Source organism: Colobus angolensis, unplaced genomic scaffold (assembly GCF_000951035.1).
Source record: "Colobus angolensis palliatus isolate OR3802 unplaced genomic scaffold, Cang.pa_1.0 Scaffold62, whole genome shotgun sequence".
Lineage (NCBI taxonomy): Eukaryota > Metazoa > Chordata > Mammalia > Primates > Cercopithecidae > Colobus > Colobus angolensis.
In genome coordinates, this window is record NW_012119821.1 from 3,721,247 (window position 1) to 3,736,784 (window position 15,538).

Genomic DNA, 15,538 nt, shown 5'->3' on the forward strand with positions numbered 1-15,538 from the left:
CCCCAAATCTAGAAAACAGATGGGTTCGTGCGCCCTTTCATTATCTTCAAATACACGTACCAAATACTTGGTATTCAACATGCCACATTTGTTCATCAAGAGGGCTGACAAAAAACTGATCTCCATCTCCATCTTTCTTTTGAAAATATATTTCCATCTTAACTTTGATTATTTGATCGACAGGATGGATGACGATAAAGGTAAAATTATTTCCAGAAGCCACTCTTTTCCTCATAATGATGGTCAATTAAAGTCTAAAATGTACTTAAGCTAAAGTTGACATTTCTTGCTTCTGTTCACCTTCCTGTTTTGCTGAGAATTGGGTTGTCTTTACAATTTGCTGCCAATCTAGCCTTGGAAAGGGAGAAAGAGAATCAGCAGCTCAGGTGTGGGGCTATATTTAAACATCCCCTTCTGTGTGAGCTGAGTACAAGGGCGTTTTTGTCTGGAATTCCTAAGAAAGAAAAGAACTACACTCAACAGAGGAGATGGGGGCTAGTGAGGGAAAGCAAAACAGCTCATTTTCCCTTGAAATAACATTGACTTTTTCTAAAATGCAGGAAGTCCTGGGGCTGGAAAATTACCCACAGCTTTAAACCAGGACCTCAAGTCTTCTATGCAGACTTTTAAGCCACCTCGTTAGTTAAAAGAAAGAGTGGGGAGCTGATAAGAAAGGAATTATTTGCAGGATTCACATATATATATATATTTCAGTTCTTGGAAAATCTGTTTGCTTCTTGTTTTAGAAAAACACAACACAGAAAAATAACAGGCCATCTCACGTGAAAATAAAAGGGGCAGGAAGGGCAGTTGGCTTAGAAAATTCCCTTGCCTGCTACTGTGAGTGTGCATGGGGTGAGAGGGGGGAAGGGCATGGTAAGGGGTGGAGGAGTAGGGGCCTGTTTTGTAAATTGCTGAATAGGGAAGTTTCTTCAAACTTCAGTAGGCTGCCAGAATTGCCATGCCCTTTAATTTCAAGGCAGTTTTATCGCATTTGTTTATTACTTGTTTGACTTTATTGGTGGTGCTGTGGTCAGACTCATTATCGGAATGGAATTGCCTATTACTTTGGTATCAGGTTTGAGATGACTTGAGGCTTTTCCTTGCCTGCCTCCCCTCAAAACTGAAGTCGGAGCTGAACATACGAATCGTAAATGAACAACTGATTAATATGCATTGGCAGCTCCTCAGAAAGCTCTCAGATTGCCCCCTTTTGGCATGGCCTGTTTATGTTAATTAGCAGTTTAGAGATTAAAAAAGAAGAGGAATTTACAAAGTGGATAATAATAAAGCAGAATTGAAAGGGGTTCTTGCCACCAACACTCACTCAGTCCCCTGGGTTCTGGAGGGGACTTGGCTTGCGATCGCTGACACCAATTGTCTAGAAGAACTGGGAAGCCTTTTAAACATAGAATTCTGTGAATGAAATCTTCTTTTGGACAATGACAAAAGCTCACATGGCCCTAGCAAACAAAAATGGTGCTTTATGGTAAACCACAGACCAGGGTCAGGGGTCATTCCCAGCCATCTTAGTGTGCATCCCAGGTCTCATACACTGTTCTTCCTGAATTAAGTTATTTGAACATAAACTGACTTAATCCCAGGACTTCCTCTTCCCCCTCCAGCAAGCACCACTGAATTGTGTTGCCATGGCTTGAACCTGGGTGGCGGGGGGTGGGGGGAGGGATTTAGCTTTAAATCATGTTATTTGCTGCCTAGAAACTTGGATCTCTCAGAGCAATGTTGGGAAGTGTAAAATTAAAGTGAATTAAAGTTGGAAGTGTAAAAATAAAGTGTAAAATTAAAAGGAGAGAAGAGGCCCTAAATATGGTGGGCGTGGAACCCCTTCAAGAATTTTTCTAAGGGTATGTGTTGAGAGGAAGTGGCTGCGTATGGTGTGAAAACCAACATGTCAATGCTATAGTGATATAAACTTGACCTCTAATCAAAGATGAGTTTATCTGATAGTTTCAAAAATATTAGTGTGTTTCTTCTTTTTATCCTTCTATTTCTTCTTTCCCTTACCTTCCTTGGGGTGAGGAGTTAGAATAAAACTGTCTTGGTTTTAATGAGCTAGAATAATGGTCACTTTTAAGTCTGCATAGGACCTTGCTGCTAATACTCGTGTAGCCCTGGAACCTGTGGTCCACGCGCTGCTAAATCATTGAGTACAAGGGCAGTCTGTTATACCATTTTTTCCCCCGGAGACTCAATTGGAAAGTGAACAATTCACAAGAGATTCTTAAGTCAACCTATTTCTCACAGATTCAATGTTTTATCATTTGTTTTGATCAGCCCTTGAGTACTAATGTCATTTTCCAACCCTATTATGTTTAGGAAAATAAAAATGACATTTAAGAAGGAGCTGGTATTCTATCAGAGAGGTGACTACTGAGCATCTTATGGAAAGGCTTTGTGATGACTACTCACAATGACCATGTTCTTGGGCAACAGCGATTACAAGGGTATTCTCAGGACAAACAGTACCAGCTCTATTCCTCAGTATGCAGCCAAGTACAGGGAATGACAGCATGGACTCTGGAGCAAGACCATCCTGGTTCAAATCCTGCTTCTGTCACTTTGGCCCCATCATTTCACCTATCTGTCCCTTGGATTCCTCCTATTAGACATGGGAATAATAACAGCTCCTTCTTATAGGGTTGTTTCCAGGATTGGATGAATTGACATTCATAAATAATCTACAGCTACGTTTGTTAATTGTATGTGCACAGCATGCTAGTTGTATATACTGTATAAGTATTTGTAAAGTAAAACTTTAGAAAAGCATTTGGACATTGCTTCCTGTAGCCCAGTTAGGGGCAGTTTCAGGACGTTTTAGTCTAGCCGTTTTTTTTTTGTTTCGTTTTGTTTTTAACTTTATGTTGCACAGCTTGTCACCTCAGAACATCTAAGTGCTTTAGAAGAATCAACCACTGTTATTTACTTGTTCTTTCCTTATGCCAGATAGAAACGATCTCCATTTCTAGGCCGGGTATGGTGGCTCACACCTGCAATTCCAGCACTTTGAGAGGTCGAGGTGGGTGGACCACTTGAAGGTCAGGAGTTCGAGACCAGCCTGGTCAACATGGTGGAACCCCATCTCTACTAAAAATAGATACAAAAATTAGCTGGGCGTGGTGGCAGGTGCCTGTAGTCCCAGCTACTCAGGAGGCTGAGGCAGGAGAATTGCTTTAACACTGGTGAGGAGGAGGAAGTTGCAGTGAGCTGAGATCGCGCCACTGCACTCCAGCCTGGACAATGGGAGTGAAATGCTGTTTCAAAAAAAGCATAATCACCATTTCTTCTCCCTAGTGTGAAATGATTAAACAGTGTAGAGCCAAGAAAGACCACAGGGAACACTATAAGATAGTGCTCCATATTGCTGTTCATTTGGAATTATTTTGAATAGCTACACACTGCCAAAATGGAGGATCATATATTGTTGGACTCCTTAGGGACTTCATTAAGGTAATCAAATACAACATCTCATTTGGCAGAGGATACTTATGGCCACAGAAGTTGTGGTCCGGCTAAATTAAGGGCAGAATTATAACAAAAGCCTAAATTTATGTGATCCCTGTTTGAGCCGTATTCTTACCATGCCATTCAGCCTTAAGACGTCAGTCTGTCTGTCTAAATAACATTTCCCCAATGGATGAATATTTTTTTTACTAAAACCAAATAAAAACCTTCTGAAATATATACTATGCTTTCTTTGGTTGTCATTGCCGTTCTTTCAAAGTGATGATATATATTATGAATGATATATATGATAACTGCAAAAAATACAAATAGGTTTAATGCACACACCTACATTTACACTATATAATACATGTTTACACATTCTACTTAATTTAACAAATAAGTATTAGGCCAGATGAGGTGGCTCAGGCCTGTAATCCCAGCACTTGGGGAGGCCAAGGTGGGTGAATCACCTGAGGTCAGGAGTTCAAGACCAGCCTGACCAACATAGTGAAACCCTGTCTCTACTAAAAATAGCAAATTAGCCAGGCGTGATGGTGCATGCCTGTTATTCCAGCTACTTGGGAGGCTGAGGCAAAAGAATTGCTTGAACTCACGAGAGGGAGGTTTCGGTGAGCTGAGATTGTGCCATTGCACTCCAGCCTGGGCAATGAGAGCGAAAACTCCATCTCAAACAAACAAACAAAGTACTGAGGAGCAGAGCATTCTAATGGGTGCTTGAATAAATATTTGCATATATGTTGAAGATAAACAGTGGATTATTTGAGTGTAAGTGCCCAAATATGCTATTATTTCTATTTAAATCCACATAGGGTTAAACAGACACAGACAGTTTTGAAATAATGATTGCTTGACAAATTACAGGAGCCTTTAAATTAAATAACACTCTATTTAGAAACCTCAAGATCTCAAAAATAATGCAGAGCTGGTAAATTTAGGACCTTGGGCTTTTGGACACTCTGAAGGCAGACAAGGGGAAAGGGCCCCGTACCTAGCAGCAATGTAGAGGGTTCCGTTCATGATCAAAATCATCTGGATGTCCAGCCTGTGCCTCTGTGTGGCGTTCCGTCCTGGCTTGTGGCCCACAAACACCGGATACTGTTTTGTATCTGTGAAAAGAGGAGATGGGGCAAGAAAGGAGAAACAAATCAAGCCAGGAATTGACAGGGTAGGGAGGGGAGGGGGACAGGCCACAAAAGAAAGCCGTGTTTAAGTCACACCATGCCACCATTTTCCATTTCCATATGAGTCTGTTATTTTAGGAAATATGATAGAAGAGTGCTCTTTAAGGTTCATCAAGTTAGTTTCATTTCTAGATGATAATAAGCCTGGATTTATATTTCTAAGTGTCACAATTTTTGATTTGTCTCTCTTTCTCAGGGCTCAACTTGCTAGTGAACGCTTTGCATGAAGGTGCTCTTTTCTTCCACAGTTTTCTTTTCATCTTCTGTAGAGCTAAGCCTGAGGAGGCAGTCTGCCAAAGATCTTGTCTCGGGACAAAACTATTTCAAAGCAGCCTTCCCATCAATCACCACAAATGCAATGTGGTCTGGAGGCGAGAGCCCTTGTCCAGGAGCCAGAAGAAAAATACAGTCTCCACAGGCGTCCAGTTGGAATAATCCACTATTGAAGGCAGCCCTGCGAGGTTGGTTGGCATTCTAGGAACTGTGGGAAGTTCACTCTTGAGTTAAGCAGTTGGCTAACAATTTCACAGAAATGTGGGCTTTGACAGGACAGGGTCAAACTGAGTGTAGCCAGTCAGGTGATCTGAAATTTTCCCTGACTTGGTGAGTCAATGAGCATTATTTCTCTTTTCCTATAGTTCTCTTTGGCTGAGAGTGGGCAATTTGGATTCAGATCTGACCTTTAAAAATACCTACATCTCAACATCTCTGCCTTTACACTTACAATCTTGAGAGCACTGGTGAGCCTCCAGAGAAACTCAGGAGGAAAGAAAGATGAGCCACATTTAAAAGGCACTTGTTTTCTGGAGAGGGGTGGGGGTGTAAATAATGACTAGAACCATTCACAGATTTATGCTTAGACCCTCACTTCACACCCTTGTAGTATCTGACCATTACTCACAATGGGTATCTTATCAGGAGTCTTACTATATTTTATTCACAAGAGAGCTTGGTATAAGACAATCTTGTGCTTTCCCTTCCACTGCTTTGAAATTTCATGTACCCATTCATCAAGGAGATTGCTAAAACAATTCAAATGTCTCCAAGATCATGGATTTGAGTGACCACAGAGGGGTGGTTGATAGCAATCCACTTGGGCTGGAGTCCCTTCTTTTTTTTTTTTCTTTGAGATGGAGTCTCACTCTGTCACCAGGCTGGAGTGCAGTGGTGTGATCTCGGCTCACTATAATCTCCACCTCCCGGATTCAAGCGATTCTGCTGCCTCAGCCTCCTGAGTAGCTGGGACTACAGGCGCACACCACCATGCCCATCTAAATTTTTTTTTTTTTTTTTCGTATTTTAGTAGAGACAGGGTTTCACCATGTTAGCCAGGATGGTCTCCATCTCCTGACCTCATAATCCGCCCACCTCGGCCTCCCAAAGTGCTGGGATTACAGGCATGAGCCACCACACCTGGCCCTGGAGTCCTGTCTATACTTAGGGCATCCAAGACAGAAATCTTACCTCAAATAGAAATAAATAAATGTTTATTAAGTTTAGAACCTTGAGTTAGGTGGACTCTGCCATTTCAGGAGTGATGATCTTGAACTACACATTTGTTCTTAATAATGCCCTTTGACTTTGGACTCTCTAATTGTTTTGTGTGTCAGTTTTGCTACCTCATTTTCTTCCAACCCAGAAAGAACAGCTGAACACTGGGCATATTTGGATCTCCTTAGTATTCCTTATTAATGTTAGACACCTTTCTATGGCTCACTCAGTGTTTGTTTTGGGGTGATTACTATGAAAAGAGATATTTAGAAAAAAATGCTCTCTTACATTTTTATTGTAATAAAATACTTAAGTCTTTTGACAGGCATGAAAAAAAGTGGTACATTGAATGTTCCATGCAACACATAGGCAGGACTCTCCTCTTTTGAGGAGACAACTGAATTCTTAATCATGTCAGTATCTACTCCTGACGATGAAGCAGAGACCAAAGGAAAGTTGTAAACAGTTAAAATGGGTCCTCTATACATTCAAAATTACTCTTTACCCAAGTCTATTAACCATGTAACTTCTAAGTCCAAAAAAAAAATAATTTTCTCTGAAGTACTCCAAAATGGTCATTGTTTTTTGTTCATATTTTGCAACAATCCCTATATATGAAGTGTATGTAAAGGTGAGTAATATAACACTGCCAATACCCAGATCAGAGTGATATTCTCCCACAGAGGTGATTTTTTTTTTTTTTTTTGAGGTGGAGTCTCGCTCTGTGGCCCAGGCTGGAGTGCAGTGGCCGGATCTCAGCTCACTGCAAGCTCCGCCTCCCGGGTTCACGCCATTCTCTTGCCTCAGCCTCCCGAGTAGCTGGGACTACAGGCGCCACCACGTCGCCCAGCTAGTTTTTTTGTTTTGTTTTTTTTTCCGTATTTTTAGTAGAGACGGGGTTTCACCGTATTAGCCAGGATGGTCTCGATCTCCTGACCTCGTGATCCGCCCATCTCGGCCTCCCAAAGTGCTGGGATTACAGGCGTGAGCCACCGCGCCCGGCCAGAGCTGATTTTAAGACATGAACACCATACCATGGCCTCCAGGTAGTAGCTGAGACTTCATCAGGGTTACAAGGGACGTTTCAAATCCTCACACATGTCCCCACAACAACATCTGATGGAGTTATAGAAAAGTCATCCTATCAATTTGAGTAGACTTCAATTATCCACCTTTGCCATGTACAGAGGTCTAAGAAGTCACCTTTTCTATTTCATTTTTCATTTCTATTTTTTTGCTAGTCCAATTCAGGCTAAAATGTTCTCAAAGGGAGACAGTGAGTGAGACCATGGGTACTTACAGTTGCCATGCGAAATACTGATTGGCTCAGAATCTTCTGGGAAACCAGCCCCAGCAAAGTGTAGCAGTGTGAAATAGAGCAGCAAGGCTTCTGACCTCATAGTAGTTCAGCGGGGAGACTTTATTTCTCTACTTCACCCTGCCAAAAAGTGAAGAACAGATTTTTTTTTCCAAGTCAGCTTTGTTCAATGCCATAAAATGAAATACCCTTAAAGATAAATTCAAGAGGAAAAAAAAAAGCCTCCGCTTTACATCTTCTACATGGTGAATTCGCTGATTTTTGTGTTTGGAACTTGTACTCGTTACCTGCTGCTACCTCTTTCCCCATGCATCTGAGCCCTTTTGCAAAGTTTCTCCAGTATGGGACAAAGAGCTTTAGTTCCTTTATCCTGAGCCATCTTTAGGCTTTTATAGATGGCTATTGCACAATCATGGAACTCTGCATTCAAAATCACTCAGAAATTTGAGGTGATTGCCAATATCGAAAAATAGGAGATTTCTGATATTAATCTAGATTTTTCAATTTCTTTGTAAAAATCAAAATACCTGCCATACTGCCCTAAATGACAGTTTCCTTAGGCACCACACCTCCACTTCCAACACACAGGTGCAGACGTACACACGCGCACACACACACACACCTACAACTCGTCCTCTTTACTGATTTCCATTACCTGCTTGACCCCTTAATTGAAATATTCACCCCTGACTTATGTCATTCTACAGTGACTTAGACATAAATAAATAAAGTCACACAATCTATATTTAAAGAGAAGTAGGCAGACCCTTTCACACTCTAAAGATTACTACAAGGAGAATCTGAAACCGCATTCTGAAACGGTATTGTTGATTTAAAAAGTCATATCTCTGCATATTTTAGTCTCAGTACTTCCTTGCAGTGAAATAGTAGTGAATAAAAATGTCAGATATGCTGTTCTACCCATCTGTATTTTCTTGACAAAGCTCTTTATGAGCAGAAAAATTCTCCTAAATCTTGGAAACAAAAACAATCCCATGTGGGACTGCTGGATACAGTGAAAAAAAAAAGACTCATAATATGGTAAATATCACTTAATTCTCAGGCATATTGCAAATAAGCATTGATCTATCATGAAAATTAATGTAAAATGAGGATATCTTTTCATCTTTCCAGAGCAGTAAACTCTTTGAAGTAGCCTGCCAAAGATTATCTTTTTTGAACAAAGCTATTTTACAGTAATCCATCAATCGTTTAAGATTTGTGTGTAGAAATGTCAAACTTAGTAACCTAGATGTCTTTGAAAGTTAATTTGGCAAACAAACTGCTAACTTAACGCTTTTTGGAACACCATTTTGATTACATACCTATGTCTCTTCTCTTCATGCCAAAAAAGTATTCATCAGTCCCAAGTGTTGCACTGTAACTTATAATTTCACAGACACAGCTAGGTCTTAAGCATTTCTTCAATTGAAAGGTGCACATTAATGAATTTGCTTTATCTTGAAAATCAAAGAGGGAGAGAGATCGAGAGAAAAGCCTCAACAGTTCCATATCTCCATCTCTGATGTGTAGATTAAAATTAAACTTTAAATGATTACTTGTTCATAAGGGTGAACCATTACGAAGAGACAAAAACATGTATTTATTAGACAGGTGAAAAGCAAGAGTCTATTCATTCATTTATTTGCCAGTTCTTCCTATCCTAGAGAATCTGAACTCAAAGGAAAGAAGCTCTGAAGTGCCCCGATTTGCTTCTCATGGCTCCTGTTCAGTACAGTATTAAAGGGGAGAAATAAATCACAAAAGTAAGTAAAACATACACAAGACACCAGGCAGCTGTTAGATTTTAGGAGAGAAAGCATCTGGCGGGAGGGGGAGGGGGCAGGGAGAACTGGCAACTTTTACCAGGAGCTCAAGAACAGTATTATACAGAAGCATATTGCCTCAGAGAATCTGTAGCATATAATGGAAGAAAAGAGGAAACTCAAAAGTCTGATTCTCATTCCTTTGGAAATGTTTAGAGATGTATGTACGCTTTTAAGGCTTAATTTTTCTTGACATGACAAATGAGTCTCCATCCTTCAACAACTGCGTTCATTTTGGTGCAAATGTCCTACAAGCTAACAAGACAATGTCCTGCTACTTTATTATATCCCCCAATTTTAATTTTTTCCATCTTAAGATTGCATGTGTCAAATGTGAAATTGTCAACCCCAGAAGCTGGCAGGAAGAGCAATGCATGCAGAAGAAATCTATTATGCAAGTCAATGGCTATTCTGGCTATCCCTGCCGCCAGCATCATGGCTGAGATATGTCATTTAAATATCTCCGGGTTTACAGCAGGGCTCTCTGCCAGGAAAAACACCTGTTTTATATGTCTTTCTATCATTATATCATCAGGTAGTTAACACGTACATCATGCGGGTGAAAGTGATCTGGAAGTATTGGTTCACCTTGGTCGGTCCACGTGAACACTTTAAAATTTTCTTCAGTTGAAGTTTTGATGTATTATTCCCTTTCTACTCAATTTTGGGCCCTAACCCTTGTAAATATGTAGACAACAAATTTTCTTGTTGAAATGATTGCTTTGCGGAGGGATCCCAATTCCATAACATTGTCATTTCTCATCCAAAGAACACAGGCTTGGGTCTGCTTCCTAAGAGATCACGCAGTACAGACTCACACCAGCCCAGGAGAACAAAAACAAGAACTGAACACTGAGTTTATAAACCTCGAGTGAGCTGTGTTGCTGCAATTTAAGAGGCTGTTTAAGTCACTTTCAAAATTTGAAAAGTGCTACCCACATGCAGCATATTTATAGGTATCTGCAAACATTTGTCGATTTCCCTGTCTGTGACTGTGCTTATATAGGCTAAATATAACTTAGACTTAAGCAGCTATTCAGAAAGTTAGATAAAGGAGGACTGTCAATATAAGGATTCTAAATAAAAGCATTTACTTCATAAGTAAGCCTATTATATCTCGATTTTCCATCTACTTGTCTCAGCCTTTCACTCTTCTTAGCCTGAAGTGAAATGGCCTTTGTAAAACATACCACTACTACAAAGTTATAATCCTAATTTGCCCCAAACCCCCAAATTCACAGAAAACCTTAAGAACATTCTTCATTTTAATAGCATCTGCTTAGTGAATTTATCAGGTCTATTTAGGTTCATCTGAAATTAATTTGTATCGATTATCTACACCCAAACAAAAATATTTTTCACAATAATTTTTCCCTACAGTTTTTAAGCCCAAATTGGATCACAGAACTGTGATGTACAAATAGTGTTGTGATTATTGGTTGCCATGAGCCAAATGAACCATGCAGAATGCTAATTGGCCAGGAAACTAGCTTTCAGGTATTCCAGATTGAAGACGAAACAAAGGAGACCAAAAGAAGGACTGTCTGAAAACCCTGTGAATGCATTCATGCTGATAATTTTTTAAAAATAATAAATTATTTTCAATTACTAGAGCTTCCATTTATGCACACCCCTACCTCCCACACCCTTGATATACAGCGGGTCATTGTGTCAGCCAAGCGTGAAGCAAAAGGGATGGCAGTGGAGCTGGAAATGATTACAAAGTCAGAGAATGAGTCCATCAATTGCCACATCTTACTTCTAATGAGTCAGTTTAATAAGCCACAAGGACTGGGAAGCCATGACAAGTGGACCCAGCCAGAGTACCACTCAGGCTAACCCCTGACACTAGTTCTAATCCTCTGCCCAACTATCCTCCAAATTCTGCCCTGGAAAATTCTATGGGGACTCACAAACTTGTAGTACCTGGCAGAAACTGACTCACAGAGAAGAAAAAACCTAAATTAGCAACATTGAGGGAAAAATAGGAGATTTAATAAACAACTCCAGATTTCTGACTTCTTTAAAAAAATCAGAGGTCGGGCTTTGCTAGTCCAAGTCCCCACCTGACAAAACTCTGGAGTTGAGCATTGGCTGTCCCAAATAGGGCTCTCTGCAGTTGGAAACATTCCCACCCCTTCCCACTCTCTTAGGAGGCCTTTCTTACCCATTAACCTCATCTGCCTGCTCTTGAAGGCTCAGAGGGAACCTTTATGCTACCCAGGTACAGGACATCAACGCTGCTGCATGAGGTATTGTTTCTCTTGACCATCATCTGCAAGTGGCTGAGCAGCCTTAGCAAGTGGACCATGTGGAACCCACTGTCTATACACGCAAATTAATGAACATTGCTTGTTTTAGAGACCTGGTTGGGCTGCCCCACAAACTGTCCACATGTCCAGCTGCAGCAAACGATGCATAAACGCTTGGTGCATCAAACTGCATGGAGGCCTTGACTGTGCGAATACAATTTGTGTTCGACTTGGTACACATGGCAGCATCTTCCAGAATGTTGGCACACAGGGAACATTTTAACGATAAGGGATAGTGATGTGAAAAATAATATATCATCTGGAAACTTGCAAATACAAAATGCTCTTAACAGCTCCAAGTGTGGGCTTGAAATAAAGAGGAAATGATAATAGTGGCACTATTTTTCCATGAGGAAAGTCACTTACTACCATGTCTCAGTAATTCTTTTAAAAAGCTCATTTTCTAATATCATATGAAGTTTTAAAGATGACCAACAATTCCTGCTGTCATTAGCAGAAGGAAGGGCACATTAATAGCGTTGACCCTGGGCAAGTTAGCCTCCCTAGCTCCCAGTTTCCTCACCTGTAAAAGGAAAGGATATGAAATGTAATGGTCTATAAGATTCCTCTGGCTCTGTGATGGCACTGTTCTAAGTGATTCTGCCTCAGTGAAGAAGGGTGTCTCTCAGGGCGTGTGTGTGTGTGTGTGTGTGTGTGAAAGAGAGAGACAGCGCGATTAGGAAGGATGGTACAGGGAGTGGCCTGTCTCTGGGTCATGTTGTAACACATTCCAAGGCCAGGAACATCACCTGGAGAGATGAGGTAGGGGCAGCAGGGGGAATAAGGTGGCCCAGGCTGAGGCAGGGTGAGGGGTTGGACCTCCACACACCTTTCCTCTTTGTCCTAAAGGGCACTGGAAATGTAGCTGGGCTCTTGTTGTTGTGTCAGCCACTCTCAGATCACCAAGGAGGGCAGGCAGAAAAAGTTCTCTGCAGGGGGGCAAGTGACCTTTCCAAAACAAACAGGCCAACGGGGCTCATTTTTCCCTCTACACTCTTTCCTGGTTGCTCCTAAGCAGCATGTGGTTTGGAAACTCTAGGGATATTCAGCGTGTCAATGTGTGGTACTGTTTGTGGCAAGCATGAGGGGTAGAACGAACTCTCTTCGATGTAGCTCTCACTGGACTGCAATAGGCACATCATGAAAAGTGGTGAAAAGTTCATCAAGCGAGAGCAAAGAAATCCCAGCCTGCTGTACTGCCTAGTCTCAACTTCAGGACACAGTTCGGGTAGATAAGCAGTGCTAATCTGACCACAGAGAACACTGTTGTTGCCATTTAATCTTATTTAGACTTCAGTTGAGTTTTACACTAAATCTAAAATTTTCATTTTTATTAACTCAAGTTTTTGGACATCATCTTTGTCTGTACAGTGTGACTGCCTCCAAAAGTCTAAATTGAAATTGATTTAAAAGCTCCTACATGAAATCAAACTATTGCAATAACATAGGAGAACAGAAGAGAGCAGAGGGTGAAACCTGCGTTTTGAAACCCCCTTTCCCCCTTACTAGCTGGGACCTCTGGCAAGATGCTTAAGCTCTTTGAGCCTCAGTTTCCCCTTCTTTATATGGGTAATATAGTGTCTTGGAGACTCTCCATAGTCCTCAATAAATATTTATTTATTCTTCAGCTAAGATACTAAAAATTACTTTTTAATAGTTTTTCTTGGACTTCCTTACAAAATTCTCGGGGAGGTCCTAGATTAGCTTCTAGTGTTCTAGAGCTTCAGTGGGAGGAGAAGTCCCCTTCTCTCCCTCCCTCCTTCTCTCTCCCCCACCCACTTCAAGTCACTGAGCTTCTTATCTCTGGAGGTGGGCACTTGGAGAGGCTGGAGAGTCTGTCTTGGGAGTCACACAAACATTGTGTGGTTTTTAAAAAATGTAAATCATGGCATTCACAGTAATGCAAAGAAACATAATGATGTGGAAAATAAAGAAAGGACTGGGTGAAAGTGGGGGTTTACTGAGTATCTTCTGTGTACAAGGTACATATGCCTATTACTTTATTGAAACATCACAGCAACCCAGAGAGAAAGGCCTTATTATCTCTGTTGTAAACACAAGAGTAAACTGCGATTCAGGGAGGTGAAGTAACGTGTCTAGGCAGCACATAGTAAATACGGTTGTCCTTCAGTATCTGTGGGGGATTCGTCCCAGGACCTCCCCAAAGATTCCAAAATCTGGGGATGCTCAAGTCCCTTGAATAAAATGGTATAGTTTTTTGCATGTAACCTATGCACATCCTCCTGTATACTTTAAATCATCTCTAGATTATTTATAATACATAATACAATGTAAATGCTATGTAAATCATTGTTTCACTGTATTGCTTAGGGAAAAGCGACAGGAAAAAGAAGTCTGTAGATGTCCAGTACAGATGCAATTTAAAAAATATATATTTTTTCTATCAGTGGTTGGTTGAATCCACTGCTGTGGAACCCATGGATAGAGAGGGCCAACTGTATTTACAGCACAGTAGTCAAAGGGTAAAGACAAAATGCAAAGCCAGGTCTGTAGAATGCCAAAGTTTATGTCCTTCCCAGGGCATTAAAGAAAAAGGAACAGAAGAAAGATTGGAAAGAGAAAGGTGCTGGCGTAAATGGAAACTGCACTTAAGATCATATATAGGCTGATGCATCTATGCTTATGTGGACGAAATGGCTGAAAGTCCCTAATGGCTTCAGTAATAAAAATCTATAAAGGGAGTACACAGTTGCTCCCAAACATGTAGGCATGCAAAGCCTCATTCCACTTTATGGCCCTGTGATTGCAGTCTTAAGGTGATAGAAAGATGCAAATGCTTCTCAACCAGTTTTAGGAGAAATTGATTCTCTCACGAACAACACTGTTAAGTAGAACCACTTGCCTGCTTGCAGCCTCCCTCAACCGTGATGTTTTAACATCAACACATCATAGAGAACAGTGTCAGTTGCAAAGGGTAGGAACAAAGTTGCCTGCTTCAGTAGCTGATAGGATAAACAGATGTGGACATATCTCAAGTCAATAAGGAACCTCTGTCCACACAGAGAGATGGGAAAGCAGGTGTTTGTGTTGAATATCCAGCTGGAAACCTGCTTCACAGAGACTGCAACTGCTGATCATTCTTGCACCCGAGGAAAATTTAAAGAAGTAATGAGTGTTTAAATAGTAGGCATCCTTAACTGACCTGGACAGCTCTGTTTCAAGGACTGCAGCATTAGGAGGATGCTGCTATCCACAGGATGCGGAGCTGGGTCAAAGAACACATCCCATTGTAATTAGAAACAACCTGGGCCCCATTGATCCTGTTTGAAGCCTTTACTGTACCCAGTTTGCAGGAACCATGAGGGCCACCTGTTCAGTGGTATTTGCATTAAGATATAAGGTTCGGGCAAATGAGAAAAATAGCTCCAGCCTCTTAATAAACCATCCGGTCTTTCTTTCCTCCTCCTCTCAGCCATTAACAGAGACATAAAAGCACCCATTTTGGAGGAAAGGGAAATGCCACAGACCTAACTTCAACACATTTTGGAGAGTGATGATGGCATTCAATGGAAGATAATAATAAATATCGACTGGGTATAATAGATGCTCCATTTTAGATCTGAAACCACTATCACAAAAGCATAGAAAAACTGTGAATTCGTAAGTACTTCTAGAAAAAAAAAAAAACCTTTTCGAAAAATAAAGGTTGGTTGTATACCTATTATCTTTTGAGGGAGAAGGCAAGTCTTGCCTTTCAGTTGATTCTTTGCTATGCTGGTTTTCTTTCTCTCTACCCACCACCCCCCACCCCAAACACACAGCCCCGAGCCAATGCACTTTACTTGGATGTTTATTGCACATTTATTGCACTTTACTTGGATGTTTCAGATACAGCCTCATGGCCCACTGGGCTCTAGTCATGACCTTAGTAGGCCTGAAAGTGTTGTGGCAAACTATCTTCAT

At 41.0% G+C, this 15,538-nt stretch overlaps 1 protein-coding gene across 2 annotated transcripts in view; it reads right to left on the bottom strand.

Annotated features, from left to right (window-relative positions):
• SEMA6A (sema domain, transmembrane domain (TM), and cytoplasmic domain, (semaphorin) 6A) overlaps positions 1-15,538 on the bottom strand; it is a 130,876-nt gene that overhangs the window by 53,177 nt on the left and 62,161 nt on the right. Inside the window, exons 2-4 of one of the 2 annotated variants that reach the window (XM_011963674.1) lie at positions 8,752-8,758; positions 7,459-7,596; positions 4,475-4,592 (exon numbers count right to left, since the gene is read on the bottom strand). In XM_011963674.1, coding sequence (XP_011819064.1) covers positions 4,475-4,592; positions 7,459-7,558 — 218 coding nt within the window. In that variant the 5' untranslated portion in view covers positions 7,559-7,596; positions 8,752-8,758. The remainder of the gene's footprint in view (positions 1-4,474; positions 4,593-7,458; positions 7,597-8,751; positions 8,759-15,538) is intronic. The other variant, XM_011963672.1, reaches the window with a different exon arrangement.